At 34.9% G+C, this 27,147-nt stretch overlaps 1 protein-coding gene across 1 annotated transcript in view; it reads right to left on the bottom strand.

The window, feature by feature from the left end:
* Positions 1–27,147, bottom strand: part of Parp (Poly-(ADP-ribose) polymerase) — a 259,948-nt gene that overhangs the window by 8,532 nt on the left and 224,269 nt on the right. Inside the window, exons 13-19 of the mRNA XM_067081290.1 lie at positions 19,828–19,931; positions 14,241–14,436; positions 13,903–14,028; positions 10,738–10,980; positions 4,954–5,187; positions 3,796–3,915; positions 3,432–3,592 (exon numbers count right to left, since the gene is read on the bottom strand). Of these exons, the coding sequence (XP_066937391.1) occupies positions 3,432–3,592; positions 3,796–3,915; positions 4,954–5,187; positions 10,738–10,980; positions 13,903–14,028; positions 14,241–14,436; positions 19,828–19,931 (1,184 nt within the window). The remainder of the gene's footprint in view (positions 1–3,431; positions 3,593–3,795; positions 3,916–4,953; positions 5,188–10,737; positions 10,981–13,902; positions 14,029–14,240; positions 14,437–19,827; positions 19,932–27,147) is intronic.

The raw sequence follows: 27,147 nt of genomic DNA, 5'->3' as shown, positions 1-27,147 counted from the left end.
GAGATTCCTCCTTGGCACAACCTTCTATGTTAACCGCACATCGAGAGATTTCACCAGTCGGTAGGGTCCGTATCTCTTTAAGGTTGGAGACTAACCAGTATCTCCTGCGAGCAAAAGGCTTTTCTCGAAAGCAACGACGGAAATGTTGGGCTACCTCAGGAGGCCTTCTAAAGCCATGTATCAGGGAAAGTGGCTAGTCTTCTGTGATTGGTGTCATCAACGGGGTCTCTCTCCAGTTGGAACTACTATTCAACAAGTAGCAGACTTTCTCATCTTCCTCCATAGGAAGAAACTTCTCTGTGTCAGCCATCAAGGGATGCAGGGCTGCTCTAGGTTTAGTTCTACGTTTGAAGGACATCAACCTTTCTTCTTCATGGGAAATTTCTATGCCTCTCAAGAGTTTTGAGTAGTCCCGTTTCCCAAGAGATCTTAAACCTCTGAATTGGGACCTAACACTGGTACTTACCAGTCTCACATGTAGTCCATATGAACCTTTAAGAGCTTCACCTGACAGTAATTTAACCCTCAAGATGGTTTTCCTTTTAGCCTTGGTTTCTTGAAGAGAGTTAGTGAACTGCACAGACTCTCTTTTGAGGTTAAACATACGAGGGGTTTGGGGCCAGTAGCCTTCGAATTTGTCCTGGAATTTGTGGCTAAGACTCAAAATCCCTCTGTTCACGACGACAGAATCAAGTCTTTTTCCATCCCTTCGCTTGGAGATTTTGTTGGTAATGACCCTGACAAATTACTTTTATGTCCCGTCAGGGCACTGCGTAACTATCTATAAAGGACTCGACATCTCAAACCAGGTTGTCAAAGACTTTTTGTTAGTACAGGCTGGACAAGAAGTGTCCAAGAATACTACCTCCTTTTGGCTACGAGAAGTAATTAAGCAAGCCTATACTACTTCTTCAAATCCAGATGCCAGTTCAGTGCGAGCAAGAGCACATGATGTCAAGGGTCCAGGCTTTCCACTGCTTTCAAAAAGAACCCGTTGGTTCAAAGGATCTTAAAAGCTGGTACATGGCTACGCCAAACCACCTTCGCATCCTTCTATCTGCGGGACGTTGCCCACCGGTCCTTGGATACTTTTTCCTTGGGTCCGGTGGTGGTTGCTCAACAGATTGTGTAACTCATCCAGTGCCCTTAGCAGGACAGTTTGTATCTTACCTTAGATGTTAGTTTTGAAAGTGAAAGTGAATGGGATGACTGGTTTTCTTCCCTTCTCTTTCTTTTTTTCTCCTCTATTGGCGGGCGGTGGAGAGAAATTATCCATCATGAGCTGGAAATGGTCAGATATAGGTGAGTGAGCCCCTTTCCATTGGTTTTATTTGACTGCTCCTACACAATACAAACTATTATGGAAGAAAGTCCCTTCCTATCTCTTACAAGGGGAGACAGGAAATGGCAACAAACAAGGTTGGTGGCTAACGTAGTTTTGTTGTCTCAGACAGTTAAAAGTTCTTTGTTTTCGTACAAGACACAATGTAGCAGGAGTTCACACTGTCTCTTAACCAAGATGTCTGGCTGACAAGTAACCTTTTACTTTAGAGTTCAGAGGCACATAACCCCTTCCTATGTCCTCCTTTGGTCAGGAAGTGAGCCCAGGTGAGCTGAACCTCCAGTTGGTTCCGAAGCTTTCTCTGACCTCCCTCCAAGAGTAAGTCTCCCTTATGTTAAGACCAAAGGTTTGTTCTGTATATGAACAAATGACAAATTTTAAATCAATTTGTAAGTTCCTCCTTGGGCAAGTCGGTAGAGTTGTCGGCTAGCACTCGCTAGGTCTGAGTTTGAGTCTCCAGCCGGCTAATGAAGAATTAGAGGAATTTATTTCTGGTGATAGAAATTCATTTCTCTCTATAATGTGGTTCGGATTCCACAATAAGCTGTACGTCCCGTTGCTAGGTAACCAATTGGCTCTTAGCCACGTAAACTAAGTCTAATCCTTCAGGCCACCCCTAGGAGAGCTGTTGATCAGCTCAGTGGTCTGGTAAAACTAAGATATAATTAACTTAAATCAATTTGCATTTTTCATAATTAAAACAATCCAACAGTCTTGATATATACTGCCCACCTCAAGCCAACCCTCATATTTTACCTGGGCTAGAGGAAACTGACGTGATGAACCCACAATGCGGTGAAGTAGGTCAGCTACCCCTCCTCCTTACCGCCATCTTGGCTACTCCCGATACCACCAAATTCCTTGTAACTTTTTTTTAACTGGGCTCCAGCAGGCACTAGAGAATTTTCCCTCATGTTAAGACTGCAGGTTTGTTAGTTATGAAAAATACAAATTGATTTAAAATTTGTCATTTCACCTGAAAACATGCAGTTTAGAAAACATGGGATAAAATATGTTGAGTTTTGGGACCTCATTTGGACACCACATCCTCCCCAACCACCAAGGTTTGCTTAGAATCAATTCTACGTTCTTGGAAAAAAATGCAAATTTAGTCAGAATTCGATATAAATTATGGAGACTGTCGTCTTCTTTTTTATAATTATTTAATTTTTATTGTTTCTCCATTTATTGGTTCTTCTCTCCATTCATTGTTTCTTCTTTCATATATTCTGGAATTTAACTCTGGAAAAGCATGTTCACTCCATTCTGTCTCCTCTTTCTTTCTCTCCAGTAGAGTTTGTTTTGCTGTACCACCAGCAACTGTTTTTGTACAATACTTCAAAACACCATTCCCACATTTGCTGTGTTCACCTTCCCTGTGTACTCTTCATTTTCTATCAGACCTGGGACTTAGCACTCCCAACCTATTTATAATTTGTCAAGTTAATTAATCCATGCTCTGCCATTTTTTACAAGTCCCTCTTGTTGACAGACTTAACTATTCCCATTTGCCTGGGCTGGAATGACTGAAGGGTCATTAACTCATTTTGAGTTCTTATAATCAAACACATTAGATTGAGGAACTAAAAAGCACTTAGAAAATTAATGTACAGAATACTCATTAAAGAGGGATAACACACTAGGCATTTGTAAATTAAATTATTAGTATTGCTGGATGAACCTCTAATTTTGTTTATAACAATTACAAAACTAATAATACTCAGTACCCCTTAAAATCACCTAGCGTCTAAGCATCCAGACATGTTATTATGAAAAGTTTGTCAAACTTCACAACTTCCAGTCAAGACATACCATTCACAAACCACATTTATATACGCCTACAAGTATCAGTTACATGTATACATGTCATTAATACATGTGAAATATAAATTATTACATACAAATGATTACCAAGTCATCATTTAAAGGTATAGTACAAGAAAACAACAAAAGAGGCCAGAGAAACACATGGTGTACCTGATTATTTGGTGTCTAAACTCTTGTAATGTCTTGTGGTCTGGGAAATAGTATAAGCACTGTAAAATTAAGAAATATTCATTAAAAAAATAAAGTTATTGTGAATACTTACATATTACCAAGTGCAACTTCACCTAGTAAGATAAGGCCAGTGGAGTTAGAGCTTGTTGTACAACAGTAATTTGCTGATTTTGAAACCATGTCCGCAAAGTAAATTCCTTTTCCAAACATATATCCAGTGACAGGAGCTTCTGGTGGAGCTATCCGCAACCCCTATTAAAATTTAAAGGTTAATCTTGACGCAAGAACATCTGAAATAATTCAACAAAATACGGCTCTTATATGATTACCAGAAATACAGTCGTGATGGAAGGTGTTCACTATTTTGCTCTAAGAAACCTTACCCCGCCCCCTTTTATCAAAAAATACTTGAATAGCTTCTGTAAAATATATTTCATTGTCACAGATGCACATACCTGGGATAAAATACCAGCAAAGTTTGTAAGTCTTGAGCCATGCCAGAGTAACTGTCTGTTGTGTAGCTGCCTGAAGGGTTTGTAGCGTTTCTTCTCTCCCTGCCTTTCCACTTTGAAGACCTTAAAAGTAACACACAATATTAACAGAGCTGCTTAACACGAGATACTAATGACTGTTGATATTCTCGTAAAAACATGGCTTCCCACAGAAGACCAAACATTACAGTTGTAAATGAGATGTAACCTCAATATATGAACACAATCACATACTTTTTGAATTTACATGTGGCATAACAAAACCATGAAACTTGGAACATGAACCCTCTGTATCTGCACAATGCAGACTGAATTTTCATAACTATGTTAACAGAAAATAATTTTAATTATGTGGTTATCATCCTCTTTTCATATTATTTTAGCGCCCCTCCATACTTAACAAACATCCAGTGTCACAAATGTCAAACACAATAACGGAGAAAATGACAAAAGAGTGCTGGAAAGGAGACCTCAGGAAGATGCTATTAAGGGCCAAAATAAAAAAAATGAAATAATTTTACAAAAGAATATAATAAGCACTATCAATACACACACTAATGATATGGTAATAAAAATGAGGCTTTCTGAATTACGTATATCAAGGCAAACAATCTTTCAAGATTGGTGAAATGATACACTTATGATTTCCTTCATCCCTCAAAGTTTCCTGTGCTTGGTCTGAACTTTCTATATGTAACATACTGAAAATATTATTTTAAAATCTTTAGTGCCACGTCAAAAATGATATAGTAAGGCATTATGATTTAAGTCCTGATTAACTATACTAATTTAAATGGACAGCAATTTCTTTGTACTAGTCTAAGTACTGCATTCTTTTTTTAGAGATGTTGTCCCAAACAGTATGTTTAGAAGTTAAAAATCTGCTCTCCAATATGAAGACAAGGTACAGCATATTAAAATGCCTATTAGCCAACTACATAGCAAAATGTTTACTTTTCTACATTCTGTTTCATGAAATACTGCCTCATAAAAGTTAGTAGGCACATTTTTTGTTATGAAGTATACTATGTTAGGAACTCTTACAGACAAAACATTACATTAATCTTACATCACAATGTTTTGTTATACCATATATAAATAGAGATGACAGGCGAAACTTACATCTTCAACGACAAGTTTATAATGGGAATGTGTAGTAGCGTGAGTGTTCGCAACATATTTTTCAATCATCTTGAACTCGCTTGAAGAATGATCCAGCACTTCCATCTTTGTCTTAAGCTTCCGGTAGTGTTTGTCAATAGGATCTGCACTCTTGTCTTCTTCATCATCTTCTGATTTGAGGAGATTGTAAGCAACCTCTATTTCACTCAAGTTGTCAAGCATACCTATTTTTGACTGCATAAAATAAAAAAAAGTGCCAAATGAAGTTTTCCTGTAAATTACAAAAAATAAGTTTTCCTGTAAATTACAAAAAATTTAATCAAACATGAATTGACACAAAAAGGTGAGGAGATTAAAAACTGTATCCAATCCAAAAAGGATGTCAAAAAAAAAAAAAAAAAAAGTATTTTGGGAGATCATTTCTGTATAGTGTTTGTAATGTTTTTTGTGTGTGTGTGTGTGTGTGTGTGTGTGTGTGTAAAAGTAAAATTTTGTTGATCATTTCTGTATAGTGTTTCTAATGTTTTTTCTACTTTGCTAGTGGTCTGTATAAGACTGAGGCTAGATATTTTAAAAGACTGAGGCTGGATATTTTACGGAAATGTTCATTCTGTAGTGAATTCATCTATTTCACATTAGAGCACTAATTTCTCTCTGGAATCATTTGGAATCTCTTATTATCCCTTAAATGGAGGTTTTGCTTCGTTTAAATAATGCAATAATTTGTACTTTTTATATATATATATATACTGCACAGGCATGTTCCTTCTGCAAAATATTACAATAACAAACCCCTTGCATGTCAAATTTCCGACTCAACCCCAAAACAAGAAACAATTGTTCCTAGTGTTATCAAAGTCAGTGAATTTTCATCTTTGTAATCTTTAGAACACAAACATGCATTAGAAGCCATTTTCATACTGTCTATAAAAAATATTTACCTTGAATGCTGTCTTGCATATAAAAATTTACCTGCAAAGTTTTTTTATGATGAATAAAAAATCCTCATTAAATTGAAAACTAAAAGAGCAGCCTCTCACACTTATCCCTAAACAACACCCTTACTTTTGATATAGCCAGTCAAAAATATTTTTGCATATACTGAGTGCAAAAAATAAAACGGTATAACCAATTCATTGACTAGGAATTATCTGGCATCATAACTACCATGGTCACTGACATTAGAAGATTTTATGGTATTTCATACAACTGGAGAATGAAGGAAGTAAGAAAAGGCATAAATTAAGCCATGTCACACAAATTGCCAGTTCTTCAATTTTGCCAAAATAAAAATATATTAAAATGACTTGCCAATGTTGCCTGCAGGCACATGAAAACAAATATGCATGAGGATGTAGTTGGAAGATGAGGACAAAGTAGTTATAAATGAATGAAATTATTCCTGTATATATAAGTAAGTAAACTTTATTTGAATAAATTTCATGAAAAAAAATTCACCACCTGGCACCTGAGAGTTTAAGGAATTATGAGTTTTCAAAAGTTACCACTGTGATGGCTCCTCTTATTTACTTGTCATTAATGCTACAGTGTAAATCAGTAATATCTTATCTGTCCAGAACATGTAAACTACAGTTTACAAGTTAGTTAGTTATAAATGATTTGTTTAACCAGACCTCTGAACTCAAAACAACTGTATTGTATATTTTTTGTGTGTTTTACTGTATATCTTGTTATAACATTTCAATTTTTAATCTTTTTACCCTGCATGTAATTTTAAACTCCCCTGCATAACATGGAAAAATCATTAGTAAAATATTATAGAAAAATGATAAATTTCATAAAACAACATATTAAGTGCTGCAAACTAATGTGAAGACTTCCATAACCTAGCAAGGCTAAGTGTTTTGCTAGCTGTGGAAAGACATCAAACTGGTTGTTGGGTCGCTGGAAAAATACTGTACACTACCTGTTGTACCTTTATTTTGTAATTTTGAAGAAATTTACCATATTAAGGAACAGTACCTATCTAGGGATAAACATGAAGTTTTTTCCTTGTATTCTGTAACTATGACTAATTTTCTTACAGTTCTAATAATAAAAATTTTACTTTAAGAGTATTTTTCAACTAATATTAAACACAAGATAAAACAGTGCTGTTGATAAAACACAGCTGATTTTATCTTAACACCTCATCATCAAATGTAATTGGTTGCTTCAAACATATACTGTATACTTACATGTATCTTCATTGAGATATTATATTTTTCAATTTGGATTTTTCTTCCTTAAGATCTTAATCATCTATTGTATGTCTTGGGATTTTAGAGAAATGATAAGTACACTAATAAAAGTGATACTTCTAACTGTACAACAAATTCTGTCCCACTGAAGTTCATTACTACATTTTAGTGTTAGAAAAAGAGGCAACATTAACCCTTAAACGCTGAGCCTCTATTTACAAAAGTGTCTGTCGTATTCTGGCGGCGTTCGGGAGTTAGCGCTGAAGCGGAAAAAGGTTTTTTTTTAAAAATCACAGCACGCTTAGTTTTTAAGATTCAGAGCTCATTTTTTTGTCACTGCCTGAAGTTTAGTATGCAACCATCAGAAATGAAAAAAATATCATTATCATATATAAATATTGGAATATATGACAGCGCGAAAAAAAATTTCATATATAATTGTACACAAATCGCGCTGTGAGCAAAACGGTTAAAGCTAATGAGTTATTTTTTTTTTCCTTGTATTGTACACTAAATTGCAATGATTTTGGTATATAACAAATTGTAAAACGATCAAAGCAACACAGAGAAAATACTGTCACAAAATGATGCATGAATTCGTAATGTGCGGACGTAAAAAAAGTTTTTTTCTAAAATTCACCATACATCTAAATATTGTGCTAGAGACTTCCCGTTTGTTGCAAAATGAAGATAACTGATTGAATATTACTAGACTGTAAGTGTTTTAGCTTACAATTGCAGTTTTCGACCATTTCGGTCGAGTTAAAGTTGACCGAAGGTCGAATTTTTTCTATTTATTGTGATTTATATGCAAATATTTCAAAACTGATAAAAGCTACAACCATGAGTTATTTTTTGTTGTATTCTACATGATATTGCGCACATTTTCATGTATAACACTTTATGTAAGGCCTAATATAAAACAGTGCAAAAATTATGACAAGGTGACTAAAGAAATTCTGAGATTTTCAGCCGAGTTACATGGCATGAGACGTAAGGAAAAAGTTTTTTCAAAATTCACCATAAATCGAAATATTGTGCTAGAGACTTCCCGTTTGTTGCAAAATGAAGGTAAATGATTGAATGTTTCTAGAATGTAAGAGTTTTAGCTTACAATTCCGTTTTTCGACCATTTCGGTCGAGTCAAAGTTGACTGAAGGTTGAAATTTTGGCACTTATCGTGATTTATATGAAAATATTTCAAAACTGATACAAGCTACAACCATGGGTTGTTTTTGTTGTATTTTACATTAAATTGTACAAATTTTCATATATAAAACTTTATGTAACGGCTAATATAAAACAGTGCAAAAATTATGACAAAGTGACGAAAGAATTTCTGAGATTTTCAGCAGTTACAGCGGGACATAAGGAAAAAGTTTTTTTCAAAAATTCACCATAAATCAAAATATTGTGCTAGAGACTTCTAATTTGTTGCAAAATGAAGGTAAATGATTGAATATTACTAGAATGTAAGAGTTTTAGCTTAAAATTGTGTTTTTTTACCATTTCAGTCGAGTCAAAGTTGACCGAAGGTTGAAATTTTGGCACTTACCGTGATTTATATGAAAATATTTCAAACCTTATAAAAGCTACAACCATGGGTTGTTTTTTGTTGTATTCTACATGAAATTGCCCACATTTTCATATATAAAACTTTATGTAACGGCTAATATAAAACGGTGCAAAAATTATGACAAAGTGACAAAAGAATTTCTGAGATGCGTCGCTGATGCTCTGTAGTGTGAGAAGAAAGAAATTTGCGCATGCACGTTGGGTAACGCTTGTAAACAAAACAACAGTGTGATCCGTGAACTCCCAGCATCCCTCATGGCGCGTGATTTAAAATCTTTCGCAAACTAGGCCTATAACTATTTTTCCGCGAATATTTAAAAAAACTTTTTGTAGTCGACGTACCGTACGTCCACTCGGCACCTGACAGACAATTTTAGTCGACGTACGATACGTCCAGTCGGCATTTAAGGGTTAACTGAACAATACCATATTTGAAGAATGACAGCTACTTATGTAAGAGTCAGTCAACATTATACATTATACTGCTTTTATTTTACCAGGCTAATGAAATGCACAAAAAAATTCTGAAAATAAAATTATATAATTTACTACTCAATTATTAGGCAGTCCCCGGGTTACAATGGGCTTGGCTTATGATGTTCCAAGCTTATGACGCTCTTCAAATATATTCAACAAAAATTACTTCCTGGGTTACAACACACGTTCTGGGTGTATGACACTGACGACGGCAATCAGACGGAAGAAATGTGGCTCCAAAAAGGACAGAATGGTCAATATTTGGAGTCTTTTTGATGAAAAACTCAATAAAAATGCAGTTTACATCATTTACAAGACACCCAAATGATTAAAAGTAAGGTTTTCTTATGATTTTCAAAGATATTTCAGGTAGCAACGATTTTCAGTTTACGATGCGGCGTCGGAACGGAACCCCCCATTATAAACAGGGGACTGTCTGTATTTAGGAGAGGCACAATTAACTAAAATTACCCAGTTGGCTGCAGATATAATCCCACCCCAGAAACACTGTTTCAAACCTCTTCCAAATCAGATGGCAAATTTTCATAAACCTGAGTTAAGAGTTTAGATTAAGAGAAATAAAATCATTACTGGTCACTGGGTAGATATTCATGGTACCAAGTTTCAGTCTTTCTAATGTGTGTAAGGGAATGACTCATTTTATCATAATTAACACAAACCCAAAAAAACATACCTGAAAGTCCCTGACCAGAAAAAGACAATGTAGCATAGGAATAACCCAACAGAGTAATTTCTTAAGAGTTAACAAAGGGCAACTAAAAATTGAGAAACATTATTACCAATACCTGATATTTACCTCTTTATGATAAAAGGTTATCACATAATAAAGGCCCACTGAACACCACTCCTGAACATAGTAGTGCTACAAGGCTATGCAATAAACTTACAAATACACAAGAATTCCAAAAATAATGTGTTCACACCATTAACCTGAAATGACACACCTACCCCATAAAACTGACCTACTACCATTTGCTTCTATCATCAGCATCACAGTGATGCTCTTGCAAATCGTCTTTGTGTCCTACCAACCTTTCTGTCTTCTTACACTTGTGCTAAGTTCTTTCTCACTTCTGCCCTTTATCCTGCCCATTGTTTAGCATTTCCTTTATGGTGATATCTGTACACTGGAGGGACTCCTGTCTGTCTCCCTACATGGGCACCAGAACTTTGTTATTTTGGAAAGTGCCTTACTTACCACTTGCTTTCTTTTTTCATTTGTTGATGGTATATTAAATTTCTTCCTCTACCAGCATGGAATAATGCTAGCAGCATTGAATGTTCTTTATAGATGTCCTTTGGTCTTTTTTATTTTGCTGTCTAAAGTCCAATACCTTGGTGCAGTTTTCACTTCTTACACACAAACCAACCTTTTGGGGCAACCCCCTGAGCCTAGAAACCAATGTGGCAGGTTGGTTAAACTAAAATAATAAGTAAATTACTAGTATATAAAACAGCATGCAAAATTTGTGAGCCTTTGTCTGCTCAAGAAAAAAACCCAATTACTCACATTAATAAGGTCCACATTGTTCAAAATGGGAGGTTGCTTCATGCCAAAATCATGAGGAATTAAGGTATAAAATCTATTAGAGCAATCTAGCAGCCGAGCCTTTATTCCAGCAGCAGCATCATCATCTCCCTCAGCTGTGCCTTCCAAGTTTTTGATGAACCCAAGAGCCTCTGACAATACCTTATATGCACTTTCGATCTGCTTCTTACTAAGTTTCCCAAGTGGCATTTTTTTGGTGTCGATCTGTTGATTTACAAAATAGTTATCTGATTACTTTTCATGCAGAAACTGAAATGCATAAACGTTATATATTCACCACAAGAAAAACTTGTAATAAACTATATCAGGTGTCTGGTTAAATTAACAATAATGATCATAAAATAAACAGGCTTCATATTTTATGTAATTATAAAAGAAACACAGCAATTTCTTTGACATTTAGCCTAGAATTTGAATCTTTATCATTTAGTTACATGTACAATAATACAGTTCTGGCAAAATATCTTCAAAAGAAATGAGTTAGTGTCATGTAATAAAACCTTAGACATCACGCTCATTATATTAGTTCAGAGACCTTCCTTCTACAAGGCATATTGTTATATATAAATCAGAAGGGAGGATGTGGACTCATATTGTACATGTAAACAATAAAATGCTTGCACCACATACATGAACCTACAAGTCATAAAGTTCTAATGAAGTCTTTGTAAAGCCTACATGATATACCAGATAAACCATGTACAGTAGATACGTTCACTATGGTGACAATTTGATCTGATTTGGAGACCTCCAGGCCTACTTATTTTTTTTTAAGTTTTCAATAAGAATTCTAAAGATCAATGTTTCCATTTGTAAAGTAAGTCTACTGACACCATTTTAATTTTCAAGATGGCTGGCACCTGAAGACAGATACCATCTACAAAGTGGCCTGCACTATGCACTGTGGATGGTCCTAAAGATACTCTGCACCATCCCTCTGGACCCCAGATGTATTGCTTTCCATCTTTACAGTTAATGTGACTTGGCAGTCTTATTAAACTACTTTACAATTTAATAAAAATAATTTCAGAATTTTTGCCTAACAATACTTTATAATAACTTGGTCTCTAATCAACATATATTAGAGTATTTGTGTGAATAAACATTCTAATCCTATATTTTTTGACCCGATAAACTTAATACTTTGCTTCATGTTGGTTTCATTTATGAAAATCTGGCCAAGAGCAAAGCACTGGGGCACTTTCAGCTAATCAACACTAAGGACAATGAAAAGAGGGAGCTGGAGTAGTTGACATTAAGCTGGGAGAAAAAAAAGCAGGAATGGAGATAAAGTAAAAGGTTAAAAAGTGGATGCAGCTAGGGGCTGAAGTGACGCTGCATAAAAACATTAGCAAAACCTACACTGCATTGAACTACTTAAGGTACACTAACAACACTATCCCTCATGAGGCTTTGCTTCATGTTGCTCAACATCAAGCCATATTATATTTTAGTAATGTAATGGCAATTCCTAACTTACTTTAGATGATACACAGCCTTCTAAATTATCCACATATTTTGATAATGCATTTTTCTTCTGTTGGTCTTCCTTTTCTTCGTCCCATACTTGGCTTTCTTTATGCATACCTCAAATCTGTCTAGTTTTTTTACACAAACTCTAAAACTACAATTAAGAAAAAGCTAGGCAGTCTTACACATCAATTTTTGTACTGTCCATTTGACTCATGATACTTTGCATAAGTGAAATGTGGACTCTACCTCTTTCATTTGCTTCAGCTGTGTAAAGAACTTCTGGCTCTCCTTGATTTAACACATGGTAAATAAGAAAAATTGATTTCTTAACCACTCTGTCATCAGTTAAGTGTACATCTCTCTCTGTCATGTATTACCCTCCCAACACTTACGCCGAAATACAAGAAAAATGTTAAATTTCCAGCACCCTTTATGGAACAGAGGAGCAATGGCATAAGTACAAGAATAATAATAGACTGCCTTACTATATGAGATATAATAATTAACTTCCATCTGCATTACCAGTTATTACTGAAAAGAAGTGTAGTACTTCATCTTCTGGCAAAACAAACATCAGTCTTGTCTAGGGACTGATCTTGTAAAAAGTGTTGTGTTGAAGGGTCTGATGATTTCTGTTTGTGTGTGCTCCTTTCAATACATTTTCCTTAACTGAAAACAAAACATGTTAAGTCTCAGGTCTTTGTACATGCATGGTATATGAGGCCTCTCACTTAGCAACCCAATGCCATGTGATTTTCTGCAAGATGTTTTTTAATATTTGCATGTTTTCTATCTTCTAACTGACTCTTTCTTTTTAAAATATTTATCAATATTTCATGTTCTCATCATTCAGCCAATCTGGATCTGATGTCACATGAAATATATCTTTGAAAACTGGAGACAATCTCCATCCCATATGTCAAAATTAATTGTGTTTGAAGCTAACCTAAATATCTGCTGAAAATGGTGTTAAAAGATTTTGATAAAAATTATGTGGATGACTTCCTTGGGTTTTGTGCTATGGTATCTGATGGAGAAGAATACTGCTGACTTTAGTAACCTGAATAATATATCTGAGTTCTATAGCCTTACATGCATAAAACCAGTTTATTTTAGGATGAATATAGCGAGTGATCTGATGTCAGTTGATCAAAATATATGCATCAGAGCCAGCCAATTTGATAATCAAACATGGTGACCTTATTAATTTGCCTGAACCAATGGAATAACTAACTTTCATATTGAGCAAAAAAAAAAAAGATATAGAAGGCACAAAGAAAAGAATGGTCAGGAATATAGGAAAAAAAAAAAAAAAAAAATAAAAAAATAGGTTATACACTTGAATATTTGAGATATAGAAGGCAGCACTCAAGAAAAGAATGGTCAGGAATAACAGACACACTGGTTGTTGGAATCCATGAAGTAAATGCTTTAAAAAATGCAAAGGTTTAAAAATCTCAAAAAATTATCCAACAGAAATATATATACTGACCCTTAAAATACAGTTTCCTGCAATAATAATGAAAGATGTAGCATCACATACTTAGCAACTTTTTCTTCATCACCAGTGAACCTTTGAAAATAGGTGCCAGCACTTCAAATCCCTTATCACAATAAGGTAAAATTCTACAAAAATACCATCCTTTCACAAACCTCAAATTCCACCAGAGCACTTTTCATGGTGTCCACATCAAATATTAGTGCAACCAACTCTTGAATTGCTTTCGACAGTTTGCTTTTAGACCCTGCAGCAATTGGTTTTTTAACGATATCTTCATCCTATAAAACAAAAAATAAGTAATGCATCAAAATCCTGGGCAACCAAAGACTGAAGGAATATTTAGAATTTTACTGCAGTGGATAAATGTTTAAGTACACTGGGTGTGAAAAATACAAAATTCTACCCTAAAATCCTCTCATACAAACCCTAGAATTGTAGAAAAATATGCAGCACACACACACACACACACAAAAATAATAAAATGACTAACCTGACCATAATCAATATCTAGTGGGTACCAACAACCAGGTACTTTCTTGAATTCCTTTGCTGAAAATCGATTACCAGTCTTTTCCTCATAGAGAGCTTCAAATGTTGATATCGCATCATTAAGGTCTTCTTTGTCCTCTAGCTTATCATTGCCAATGGTAGTCCCAATTCGACCCCATGAACGGAAAACCCACCACCTGACAACATAAGTATTAATGAAGTATAGCATTCCTTCTCTTTATAAGTGATAACCTGGAAAGTGCTATATGGACAGAGGTGCCCCATAAGCTTATTAGTCTGTCTGAGGAGGCACCTTTAGAAAAAATAAATATATCCTAAGTGTGTTGATCACTTTCCTAATCTATTCTTGAACTGACTGGTACTGGTACTGATCACTCCAGCTGGTTGTCACTCTCAAGACAAGGATATCATATGTTTGATAAAGTTCCCAAAGTGGCTGGTGCTGAACATTTATAGTTTCAATTTTCATCCACTGGGCCTAGCTTAAGTACAGTATTAGTTAAGGTACACAGATACTTTTGAATACCGTAAGTGTTTTCCTCACTTGCATCACATGGTACTAGGGGTGACAATGATGACCTTTTAATGAAAAATTGCCTGGAGAGTACAAACTGAAATGTTCTAACCTCCTTTGATATCCCAGTTTGTCTCCATTTGTTTGGTTGCTCTTGCTTATACTGCTTTTTACATTTGTCTTCCCATTTGGATAGTAGCCGGGACTACACTGCATACTCTAACTGGTATTAAACTAGTGTATTGTGTAAGTTGGTATTACCTCCTTTTCCCTAGTGGTAAACTGACACTTAATTTATCCTGGTAATCTCAGATATTTCTCTTGATGACCAACTTTTTATTTCTTTGCCAAGTAGGCCATACTTGGCACTCTTGTTTTTACAAACTATGTTCATATCTTTACTTCTGTCAGTTGAATAACATCTACAATTTTACTGACCACTTTCCCAAAGGCCTTCTTGATACTGTTTTACTGTTGTATCATCTTGAGCACTGATATCCACTTCTGTGTTGCGAACAAACTTGCTAATTTTGCTAGTCAACTCAAGGTCCTGGCCATTTATGTAAATAATGAAGCATCAAACCCTAAGGCACACCACTTAAGACTTTTAACCTATGAAGGGTGTCCAACAGATTATAATTGTTTTCTGTTATTTATCTATATAATCTCCTACTTCACCTATTATACCAAGACTCCTTACTTTATGTGGCCCTTGTTGAATGCCTTCAGGAAATCTTGACTGAGAATGCTCTACTTTCACCATATGAACTAAAGTGTCCAAGGTAGAGGTCTAAAAAGTTGGTTAGTGCATGACCTACCATTACTAAATCGACACTAAGTATCTAGAATTAGACTGATTTTAAGGGTCTTACTATGATGTTTGCCGTAACAGATTCTAGTATCTTTTCAAGAAATGTTACTTGGATAATAGGCCTTTAGTTACATAGTTCTTTCTTAGCAGCCTTTTTGAATATTGGTGCAATAACCAGTGCTAGATATATTGCATTAAATGCCTATTACTGTAAAAAGTAACCTAACCATCCAAATAGATGTTTACTTAGTAAGCTATTCTTATACACTATCCATCTCTGAAAGTGTGGCCAAATGGTTTCATAGTAAACCTGCTCTTCAAGCACATCCACAATGTTACAAGCCACTGCTTATTCCAACCCCCAGCCATGTATAGCAAATGCATATAAAGAACAATATAAAGTCTAAATAATTTGCTAATACTAAGCATTAATATGCAAACACTGCACTTTATCAGGGCAAAGGGACCTGGCTAAATTTTTATTTAGCTTCAGCTGTAGTAACCTGCATGTGACAGCATCAATTACAATAAATAGTTGTTTTTCTCACAGCTCTGGTTCAGGAAAGCCATAACTAACTTGCAGATTTGTATAAGGTTCTTCCTGGTTCCAAAATGATTTACACAGAAAATGTGAACATTGCTTTAAATTTTTTTGTTCATACAATATACTAAGATTATTTCAAACTTGTAATTTGCTTTACAGAAAGAAGCACAAAAAGAGTAAGCCATACTGAATGACTATTATTCACTACAAACAGTGACCTTCACCAGGTTTGTACTTAGCAATTACACTCTTGACTTTGATATGTAATCACTTTGGAGATGCCATTTGAGAGACTAGTTCAGACTTGCAGACACAAGGGTAAAAGTTTTTATACATCGCAAAGACTACTAAAATCTGAGTCGCTGAAATACTGTTTGAAAACAATTCTTGAATGGGCAATCATCATTTATAAAACTTTATAAAACTAAATAAAATTTACATTTTCTTTTTTTATAAAACCTAAGGTACAAACGAAAAATAAAATTAAAAATAACTTATAACCATAGGCAACAGTAGTAGTAGATATTAGTTTTCCATGGATGGCAACAGAACTAGCATTCAAAATCACCAATTATTTTCAATTGCACCACTTTACTTTATAATTCAACTCTGAATGGTTCGACAATTCTCTTCTGGCCATCCCTATGACAGTTAAATATTTTATCACAGTGATCTGGTAAAACTACTTACTAATAACAACGATAATAAATTATATTCTGTCCTATGAATTTTCTCCTTGAATCCCATCTCGCCTTATTATGCCATTACTATTGTTAATCCTTGGAGGATGATACTGCTTACAGTGTGTTCTGCACATCACAGTTTAGAGCAGGGGTTCCCAATCTGGTGCTCGCAAGCACCTCTGTGCTATCTGATGGTCTGGCAGTGCTCTTTCGAAGTTATTAAAATCGTGCTTGCGAGCACCAACTCTTCGTAGGCCTAACTGCCAAATTTAAAATATCCTTTTTCCCTTTTTCGTTTTATATATATAAAACACTGCTTGTGAGCTGCTTTGGCAAACACTGATGAGGCAAATATAGAAAAGCTAGCCACAGCAGTTCAGAATCAGGGTTCTCACTGAATTCACAAACTACCAGAGTGGTGGATTTGTTTTAATATTATTATTTTTTTTTTCTTATGTCTAAGATTTGAAATAATTAGCTTGTGCATCAGTATTTAAGAAATGGAGCTCTCTAAGAACTTTGTTTGTTCTCTTTTTTTTTCTTTGTAGTTTTCCATGTATATCACAACATATATATGTAAAATCTACCGGTTATTTTTACCTGATACATTTGGGAAATGAACCCGCGTCACCATAATCACAAGGAGGTCTCGTGGTCAGGTCGGCAACGTGACCTCCTTGTGATCATGGTGACACGGGTTCGTTTCCCACGACCGGGCATCACAGTGTCTTCAATTTCTTGCGCTTGGATCTTATGGCTTTGTAGTGACATGCATATCCAAAAAAGCACAAAGAATTTGAGAAGTTAAGAGGGCATTGTGGCTATTAAAATTACATATCACAACATGATTAATGTAATGAGGAATATAACTGATAATAAGCAAACGCATGTTTTAGTTTGTTATTGGACAATAAAATCCATTTAATTATATTTTTAGATATCAATATAATCTGACTTAAGAGGTAAACATATTACCTGTGAATCGTTGTGTGCCACCAAAGTGCTATAATATCTATGACAGTTATGTAAAATATGCCGACTGGTGAACGTCAGTAACTTTGAACAAACATGCAAGCAGTAAAAATTCATTTTTTCATCTCCAATGCAAGTAATTTTAAATTTCTGTTACCTTTAAATAAACGAAGACTAAGTCTTTCACTTACTAATTGGACTGCTTCTTAATTCCCAAACTATAAGATTGTGGTGCTCTCACAATTATCCAGAAAACAGGTGGGTGCTCATCAGCTTAAAAAGGTTGGGACCCCTGGTCTAGAGTGTAGACAGTGCTCAATGTTTACTGCAGCTTCCCTCTGCTTCTAAAATGCATTAACATCTGCATTTTACTTTTCAAAGATTCTCTTTGGTCTCTTCCCATTGCAATGTCCAACTTCTCCAACTTTTTTGTTTTAAATTTCCACACCATTTAAAAACATTCTTTGGCCAAGTCCCAAGAGTCTTGGAATATAACTCGGTGGTCTTGTTAAACCACAATGTGAGAATATTAATGAAAATACAAAAGATTTCCATAATGAGGTAGGTAGTTCTAATAAAATATCTCTATATCTTTCTTTCTTAATTACTATTACAATAGCTGCCCGTGAAAATAACACAGAGTAAAAAATAACATAAAATAGCACATTTATTGTTTGTATTTAAGCTTTATACAAAAATGCCAAAAAATCTTAAAATTTTTAAAAGCTGGAATGCTGAAATGAGAAACAGAGGCTTGAAAATCAACGTAAGCAAAACAAAGCAGATGATGACTAGTAAGGAAAAGGAAAAGACAAATATAGCTGGGAATGGGAAAAGGATTATATGAATGCTGTAGGTAAGGTGTACAGGTGAATACAATGCTATGCATCATGCGCAACAGGAGGACTTCCATCAGAAGCTCAGGACTAAAATATAAATAAATGAAGGGTAGTTAGCATAAATGAAATGTATCAGAGCAAGTGAGAATGAGAAGGATTGAGGAGGACAATGTAATGATGGAAAGCCAGTGTAGGAAATGACATCCTATTTCTGTTACCTTGATGACATATTGGATTGTGAACTGACACCAAGAGGCAAGTGAATAAAGATACAGTAACAGCCTGGATGACATGGAATGAGACTGCTCAATTATACATGTATATATGATAAATACAATTATCACCTTAATAAAGAAGAAAAAACTACAAGTATATAAAGTCTCTAGTAGCTCCTCTGAGCAATGGAAACAACCACTTAGACAGGAAATGGAGATTTTGAAGAGGTGTGACTGCAAAAGGCTGAGATTTGTGGCTGGACTACATTAGGAAGGTCATATTAAAAATGAAGTTGCTCAAATAAGGTATCCAAAAAACAGACATCATCTCAAAGATTTGTAATGGTCTAAACAAGTGATGAGTACTCCAGCAATCATGGAAATAGTAGGATGATACCCACCCTGAAAGACCTCTAGAGAATGGCAATTCAAGTCGCAGGTGCACAAAGCAAAAGAGAGTAAAGAACTCATTTCACATCCACTCTGTAAAATGAAAACCTAACACTAAATGTTACTGGTGAACCATGTGATGTAAATGACATTATGTGGTACATTACACAGGCAGCTTAGTTGCTCACAGTTCCTCACCAATGATATCGAAATGCTTCTACACTGGTGCTTGGTGTTTGACATGCTATTTTAATATGTATAAATTTGATGTTTCTTTAAAAGATGTTTTCATAACTTAAATGAAACACTACATTAGGCTTGAAGAGGACTTGACTGCACTTACCTTAGTCATTTGTATCAATATTAAGGATTGTATACTGTATTATAGTTTTGTTGTGGTTGTTAGTTCCATGATGAAAGTAATATATAATTAAAAGACATTTTTCTTGGCATAATAATTTTCAAAGTACAGTACAGATTTTTTTCAAGAAACATTCTGAACTGTTATATTGTAGTAAAATGATCTGATTAAATATATGGCAAATTTTTTCTTTTTACAAAACTTCAATACATGGGAAAAAGAGGTGTAAGGTACTTACCGATTCTTTTTATCACTTTCAAGTACTTGCAACTTGTAATAAGAATTTGTTCCTTTTGTAATGTTCACCATACCAAGGACACAGTTGTAAATTTTACTTCCCCTCTGCAAAACATTAATAAGATTTTAGAACACACAAATAGATATTAAATTTTTCAAGCAATATACATAGAATAACCTACCTGACACACAAGCATCAGAGTATTCTTCATATCTTCTAAACAAATAACTTTGCAACCATTTATGAAAATTTTCAGGTTTGATGAATTACCATACATTAACATTTATAACAAACTGCATTGTTTCCATGACAAAATCCTATGTTTATCATAGTAATGAGGGAGATTACAAAGGAGCACTGAACGAAAAGACCCTTAGGGTTGCTATCAACAGATGACTAGGCCTCTTCACTGGTATGCAAATAAAAAGGAAACTGATTAAAACGGATGACTGCACTTACAGGTCCCCTCTCTTTTATGGCGACAGCTGTTGAGGAACGTGGAAATGATGATGATGGTGATGATATGAAAATTGAAGACCTGAGTGCGAAAAACTGTCTGAATTGTTCTCCGATACTGAAGCATTAATTCAGAAATTCGAAAATTTCGATCCTAACTACGAGAGAAGTTTAAAGTTAAAACGGCTGATACAAGAAGTGCTTGCTCAATACAAAGAACTTTATAATCACAAGAGAAATGTAATGAAGCAATCAACCATGCTAAATTTCTTTAGCCCATGGTCTACCACCCAAGAACCCACAACATCAGCACCATCTAGTAGGAACAGTACACCTGAACCTGGACATTCGTCATCGTCATCACGATCAAGATTCGACATCACTCTTCAGTTCCTTGAGTCGGACCCAGATGATCCATCCCCCACCCCCCAGATGAAAACAATGTTCTTATTCATCAGTCAACATTATTTTTGGTAAATTAAATGTTTCATTTTTTGAACTGCTCATTTGTTCTTTTTGTAAAGAAAAAAAGAAAATATAAAACATTTTTATTCATTCGTTGTTCAAAGAAAAAATATTTCAGCGTTACTGTTGTTCTTTTGTTTATGTAAGAGGCTAGCCTAGCCATCATTCTATGCACCTTTTCGCCAGAAATTATGCGTTTTATGTTACTTTTGTATAATAAAAGCATTCTGTAATACTTGTTTTTGTTTTAACCATAAAAAATATTATTCATTATGAAATACTCATGACCTAGGAACCTAACCCTATTTTTCCCATTGGTTTATATATTCTCTTTATGCAATTTCAATATATGCAAAGTGTTTTTGTCCCCTAATCCTCGCATAAAGAGGGAGACCTGTACTCATGTTTTGCCCCATTTTATTTTCAATCTCTCCTTTTGCTTATTCTTAACTATTTTTATTCATGTCAAGCTTGTTCCCCATTTGTACCTAACCTCAACAACACCTGCATATTTACCAGTTGATTGACAAGCACACATGTTCACAAGATACATGCACTCTCAGGGAGGTCTATTCCCTGAAAAACTTTTTAAAAATTTCCATAGCTATATTCTTAAGCAGAATTCTTCACCTGTGATATCTTAGCCCTTTGTTAGCTAGAGAAGAGCAGGTCTACTGCATTGTCTAAGATAATTTTGAGTGCTTCTTTTATCCTTCTTATACCTATGGGAGCTCACCCTCCCTGTTATTTTTTAAACAGAAATAATGCAGGGTGAGAGGTGTGAAACTGTAAAATTCAACTGCCAAACCAATTTGGGAATCTGAAACTGTCCAGTTTAACAAGGATATAGCATTCAGCCTGCCTCCCAGAAATCCCCTTCTGCTAACAAAATACACTGTAGGTGGCTGAATGTGATTTACTCAAACATACTGGGCTTCTTGTTCACTGCCAAGTTGCATTACTATCAGCAAGAAAAAATAACTATTATTTAAGTGTCAGCGACTTTCGTACCTTCATCCTGCGAGAGTCAAGCTGCCATTAACCTTTTATGGAGGTGAATAAGAATTACCTGTTGCCAGAAGTTACACCCAAAACCTTCCCTGAAATAGCCCTTGAAAATTAATTACAGAGTCTGCTCTCATTATATTCTCCAAATGTTTTTTCTGTATATACTTGTAAAATAATTCATTTATATAAGAGAAAACATGCCATCCTTGCCCTTGTTTAAAACTGCAGTAAAATTTTATTTCTTCCTCAAACCTAATCTAAATAATAAATCATGTTATGTCAAAGACAGATCTCCTGAAATACAATCATGAATCTTATGAGAAAAAATTTTTGCGCTGAGTTTTCAAGAATCTACAGTTAAGAATGTGCACAAGTAAGAGTGGACTTGAAATGAACTAGCTGTTTCACATTTTCTTGTTCTTTGAGTGTGGAATCCTTCTGTTGATGGATGCAGTATATTGGCTGTTAATTTGGGGACAAAAAAGGAAGACGCAATGAAGCTCCTACACCCTTGACTGAAGTGAGGATTTCTGGGACTTGTTATGTTGTCCACCATAATTCTTATCTGGTCTGGGTGTCCACCTATGCTCTTGTTGATGATTTCCTGGACCTTCTAACAGTCTCCAAAGTGCAAATTGCACATCTGTTGCTTTTATGACTACCTGTTCCTCATCCATTCCCATCATCTTTAATCTTAGGTCTATTTTTAGCTGCTTCAGACCACATCCCTTTGTCAGTCCCTCATTCTTAATATGATCTTTCCACCACTCACTGTCTACGAACCTATATATTCACACTAGCATGTTTTCAGATTCTCTACCACTTTCTTTTTCAGGCAACCTGCTTCTGCAGCTTAAGAGTTGTACAGACCTAATGAATGCATGGAAAAACCGTGTATTAACATTCTACTCCTATTTACTTGTAGCCTAGCAATCTCTTACAACTTCATACACTTTTGTTAATTTTCCTTTTCCAATGCCCTCTCAATGACTGCTTCCAATTCCAGTGTTACAAAGGCAGCGACATGTTCTTTCTAATCTGAGATCTCCCCTTCTCCCACAATATGGTTATCTACCTCCCTCTATTCCACATTTACACTTATACTTGTTAGGCATAAAAAATCTCTAACTACAACAGAGTTAACACCCATACCTTTGCATGACATACACAAGGCCACTATATTGATTATTTCCTTTGCCTTCCTTTCCTGTAATCATAATGTTTCCTAAGCATATTCTTGACTCTTCCACCTTTTGAAAATTTCTACAACCTCCATTACATGATAAACTGCAAGGGGTTCAGGACTGATCCTGGAAGGAAACCAACTTTTATATCGGTACAGCAACATCACTAATTCAAGGAGTCTTCCTATTACCCTCTGCCTTTGCAATAGCCAACTAACACAGATAGTTTGTCTTTGCTCTTTGTCAAATGTCATTTAAAGGTCCACAAATAAGTCCTTATCTCAATTTAATTTAGACTTCTTTTGTTAACGTATTTAGAATGAAGCCAAACTGACAATTATTATTTCTCAAAGTCTTTCCTCCAGCATCCTCTCTGGTGTTTTCATAACATGCTCAAACAATCTGGTAACTTATCATCAGGCATTTCCTTTTCCTTCGTATATCTTTAGTGTCATACTGTCTCCCAACTCTTCTGTTGTCAAGTTTTCACATATTACAGCCACCTCATCAATGACTGGCTCTCTTAGTGCTTCTAGCAGATTGCTTGTTTTCCTAATGGTACTTGGGCTTGTCCAATCATCTTCCCAAAAGCCTTTTTAACATTGTCAGATGTTGTATTTTCTACTGGTTCCTGTACCATGCCTACATCCTCTTAGCTCATGGAGAATTTCAGGACTGTTCCTCTTCCTTGGTTTCTCTCCCCAGTGCTATATCTACCATCATATCCACCAAACCAACTCTGTCCACTCCTATGTGGTAATCTGGAGGCCCCACTGCCAATATCCCCCCAAAAATGATTCACTCCTGTCACTTGTTTTGCCACCATACCCCCAGAATTTCCACTGCTGCATGTCCCTACCCACTGCTCCTTTAACCTTGCCTAAGTGCCCTGCAAATATCCATGTTTCATTTATGCTGCGTATCCTTCACTTACATACTTTTCCATACTACCATAGTTTTGTGTATCATATTCACATTTACAAATGCTGTTTTATTTCTACTTTCCTACAGATTCATCTAAAATCCTAACTACTTTAAAGCTGCAAGGTAGTGAGAACTAATTTTTTTTTCTTTTTGTGGCTGCTATATTTTTACAAGTCCCAAATGTTCTTGGCAGGTCATTTAAAATCCCAAACATTCTACGCAGGTCACTAACTCATTATTAAGTTTATATTGTAGAGGACTGGAATTTCAATGAGAATGAAAATATGCTGTGTATTCAGTGCTATCAGATGTGTAAGTTAATGTGAATGTAAGAGAACATTTCAGACCATCCCTTCACACAAAATACATAGAATCATGCAGCTACTATGCCGAGTTGATTACATTTAGCTAATGACAAAGAATACCGGAAAATCCATATTATAGGCCACATCTCAACAAGTGAAAAGAATTTTCATGCAGGCTAAAAATTAATCAGTAAGTAAAAGGTTGCCAGTTATGTACACAATAAAAAATGGAATCTTTTGTTGTGTTTTTAATGAACTATGGAAATATCTGAAAGAAATCCAAGTAACTTAACTGAATAATCAGAACATGAAGGGAAGAAGTAGAAAGATATGGTGTGGTGAAAAGAGACACCACTGAAACTGTGGCATAATTTGTTCCACTGTAGTTTACAAAGCAGGTATTACAAAGGCAGTAAAAAAAGAATATAAGCATAATGGATTACATAATTAATATTAACCCTTAAACGCCGAGCCTCTATTTACAAAAGTGTCTGCCGTATGCCGGCGGCGTTCGGGAGTTAGCGCCGAAACAGAAAAAAAGTTTTTTTCAAAAAATCACAGCACGCTTAGTTCTCAAGATTAAGAGTTCATTTTTGGCTCATTTTTTTGTCGTTGCCTTAAGTTTAGTATGCAACCATCAGAAATGAAAAAAATATCATTATCATATATAAATATTGAAATATATGACAGCGCGAAAAAAAATTTCATATATAATTGTATACAAATTGCGCTGTGAGCAAAACGGTTAAAGATAATGAGTTATTTTTTTTCGTTGTATTGTACACTAAATTGCGATGATTTTGGTATATAACAAATTGTAAAACTATCAAAGCAACACAGAGAAAATATTATCACAAAATGATGCATGAATTAAGTAATGTGGGACGTGAAAAAGTTTTTCAAAAATTCACCATAAATCAAAATATTGTGCTAGAGATTTCCTGTTTGTTGCAAAATGAAGGTAATTGATTGAATATTACTAGACTGTAAGTGTTTTAGCTTACAATTGCAGTTTTTTACCATTTTGATCGATTTAAAGTTGACCGAAGGTGGAATTTTTTCTATTTATCGTGATTTATATGAAAATATTTCAAAACTGATAAAAGCTACAACCATGAGTTACTTTTTGTTGTATTCTACATGAAATTGCACACATTTTCATGTATAACACTTTATGTAATGCCTAATAGAAAATGGTGCGAAAATTACGACAAGGTGACTAAAGAAATTCTGAGATTTTCAGCCGAGTTACTACGTGCGGAGGTAAGGAAAAAGTTTTTTTCAAAAATTCACCATAAATTGAAATATTGTGCTAGAGACTTCCCATTTGTTGCAAAATGAAGGTAAATAATTGAATGTTACTTGAATGTAACAGCTTTAGCTTACAATTGCATTTTTTTACCATTTCAGTCGAGTCAAAGTTGACCTAAGGTTGAAATTTTGGCACTTATCGTGATTTATATGAAAATATTTCAAAACTGATAAAAGCTACAACCATGAGTTACTTTTTGTTGTATTCTACATGAAATTGTGCACATTTTCATGTATTACACTTTATGTAACGTCTAATAGAAAACAGTGCAAAAATTACGACAAAGTGACTAAAGAAATTCTGAGATTTTCAGCCGAGTTACCGAGCGTGGAGGTAAGGAAAAGTTTTGTTGAAAAATTCACCATAAATCGAAATATTGCGCTAGAGACTTCCCGTTTGTTGCAAAATGACAGGAAATGATTGAATGTTACTAAAATGTAAGATTTTTAGCTTACAATTGTGTTTTTCGACCATTTCGGTTGAGTCAAAGTTGACAGAAGGTTGAAATTTTGGCACATCGTGATTTATATGAAAATATTTCAAAACTGATAAAAGCTACAACCATGAGTTATTTTTTGTTGTATTCTACATGAAATTGCGCACTTTTTCATATATAAAACTTTATGCAACTGCTAATATAAACCAGTGCTAACATTACGACAAAGTGATGAAAGAATTTCTGAGATTTTCGGCAGAGTTAACGAGCGGACGTAAGGAAAAAGTTTTTTCAAAAATTCACCATAAATCGAAATATTGTGCTAGAGACTTCCAATTTGCTGCAAAATGAAGGTAAATGATTGAATATTACTAGAATGTAAGAGTTTTAGCTTACAATTGCATTTTTCTACCATTTCGGTCAAGTCAAATTTGACCAAAGGTTGAAATTTTGGCACATCGTGATTCATATGAAAATATTTCAAAACTGATAAAAGCTACAACCATGGATTGTTTTTTGTTGTATTTTACATGAAATTGCACACATTTTCATATATAAAACTTTATGTAACAGCTAAAATAAAACGATGCAAAAATTACGACAGTGACGAAAGAATTTCTGAGATTTCCGGCAGAGTTAGCGCACAGACGTAAGGAAAAAGTTTTTTTAAAAATTCACCATAAATTGAAATATTGTGCTAGAGACTTCTCGTTTGTTGCAAAATGAAGGTAAATGATTGAATATTACTAGAATGTAAGAGTTTTAGCTTACAATTGTGCTTTTTTTTCCATTTCGGTCGAGTCAAAGTTGACCGAAGGTTGAAATTTTGGCACATCGTGATTTATATGAAAATATTTCAAAACTTATATAAGCTACAACCATGGGTTATTTTTTGTTGTATTCTACATGAAACTGCGCACATTTTCATATATAAAACTTTATGTTACGGCTAATATAAAATGGTGCAAAAATTACGACAAAGTGACGAAAGAATTTCTGAGATGCGTCGCTGATGCTTTCTAGTGTGAGAAGAAAGAAATTCGCGCATGTGCAGCTGGATCACGCTTGTAACCAAAACAACAGCGTGATCCGTGAACTCCCAGCATCCCTCAAGGCACGTGATTTAAAATCTTTCGCAAACTAGGCCTGTAACTATTTTTTCACGAATATTTAAAAAAACTTTTTGTAGTCGATGTACAGTACGTCTACTTGGCACCCGACAGACAATTT

Source organism: Macrobrachium rosenbergii, chromosome 37 (genome assembly GCF_040412425.1).
Source record: "Macrobrachium rosenbergii isolate ZJJX-2024 chromosome 37, ASM4041242v1, whole genome shotgun sequence".
Taxonomy (NCBI): Eukaryota; Metazoa; Arthropoda; class Malacostraca; order Decapoda; family Palaemonidae; genus Macrobrachium; species Macrobrachium rosenbergii.
The sequence above is the reverse complement of the archived record's forward strand: the minus strand, read 5'-3'. Positions and strand labels throughout refer to the sequence as shown.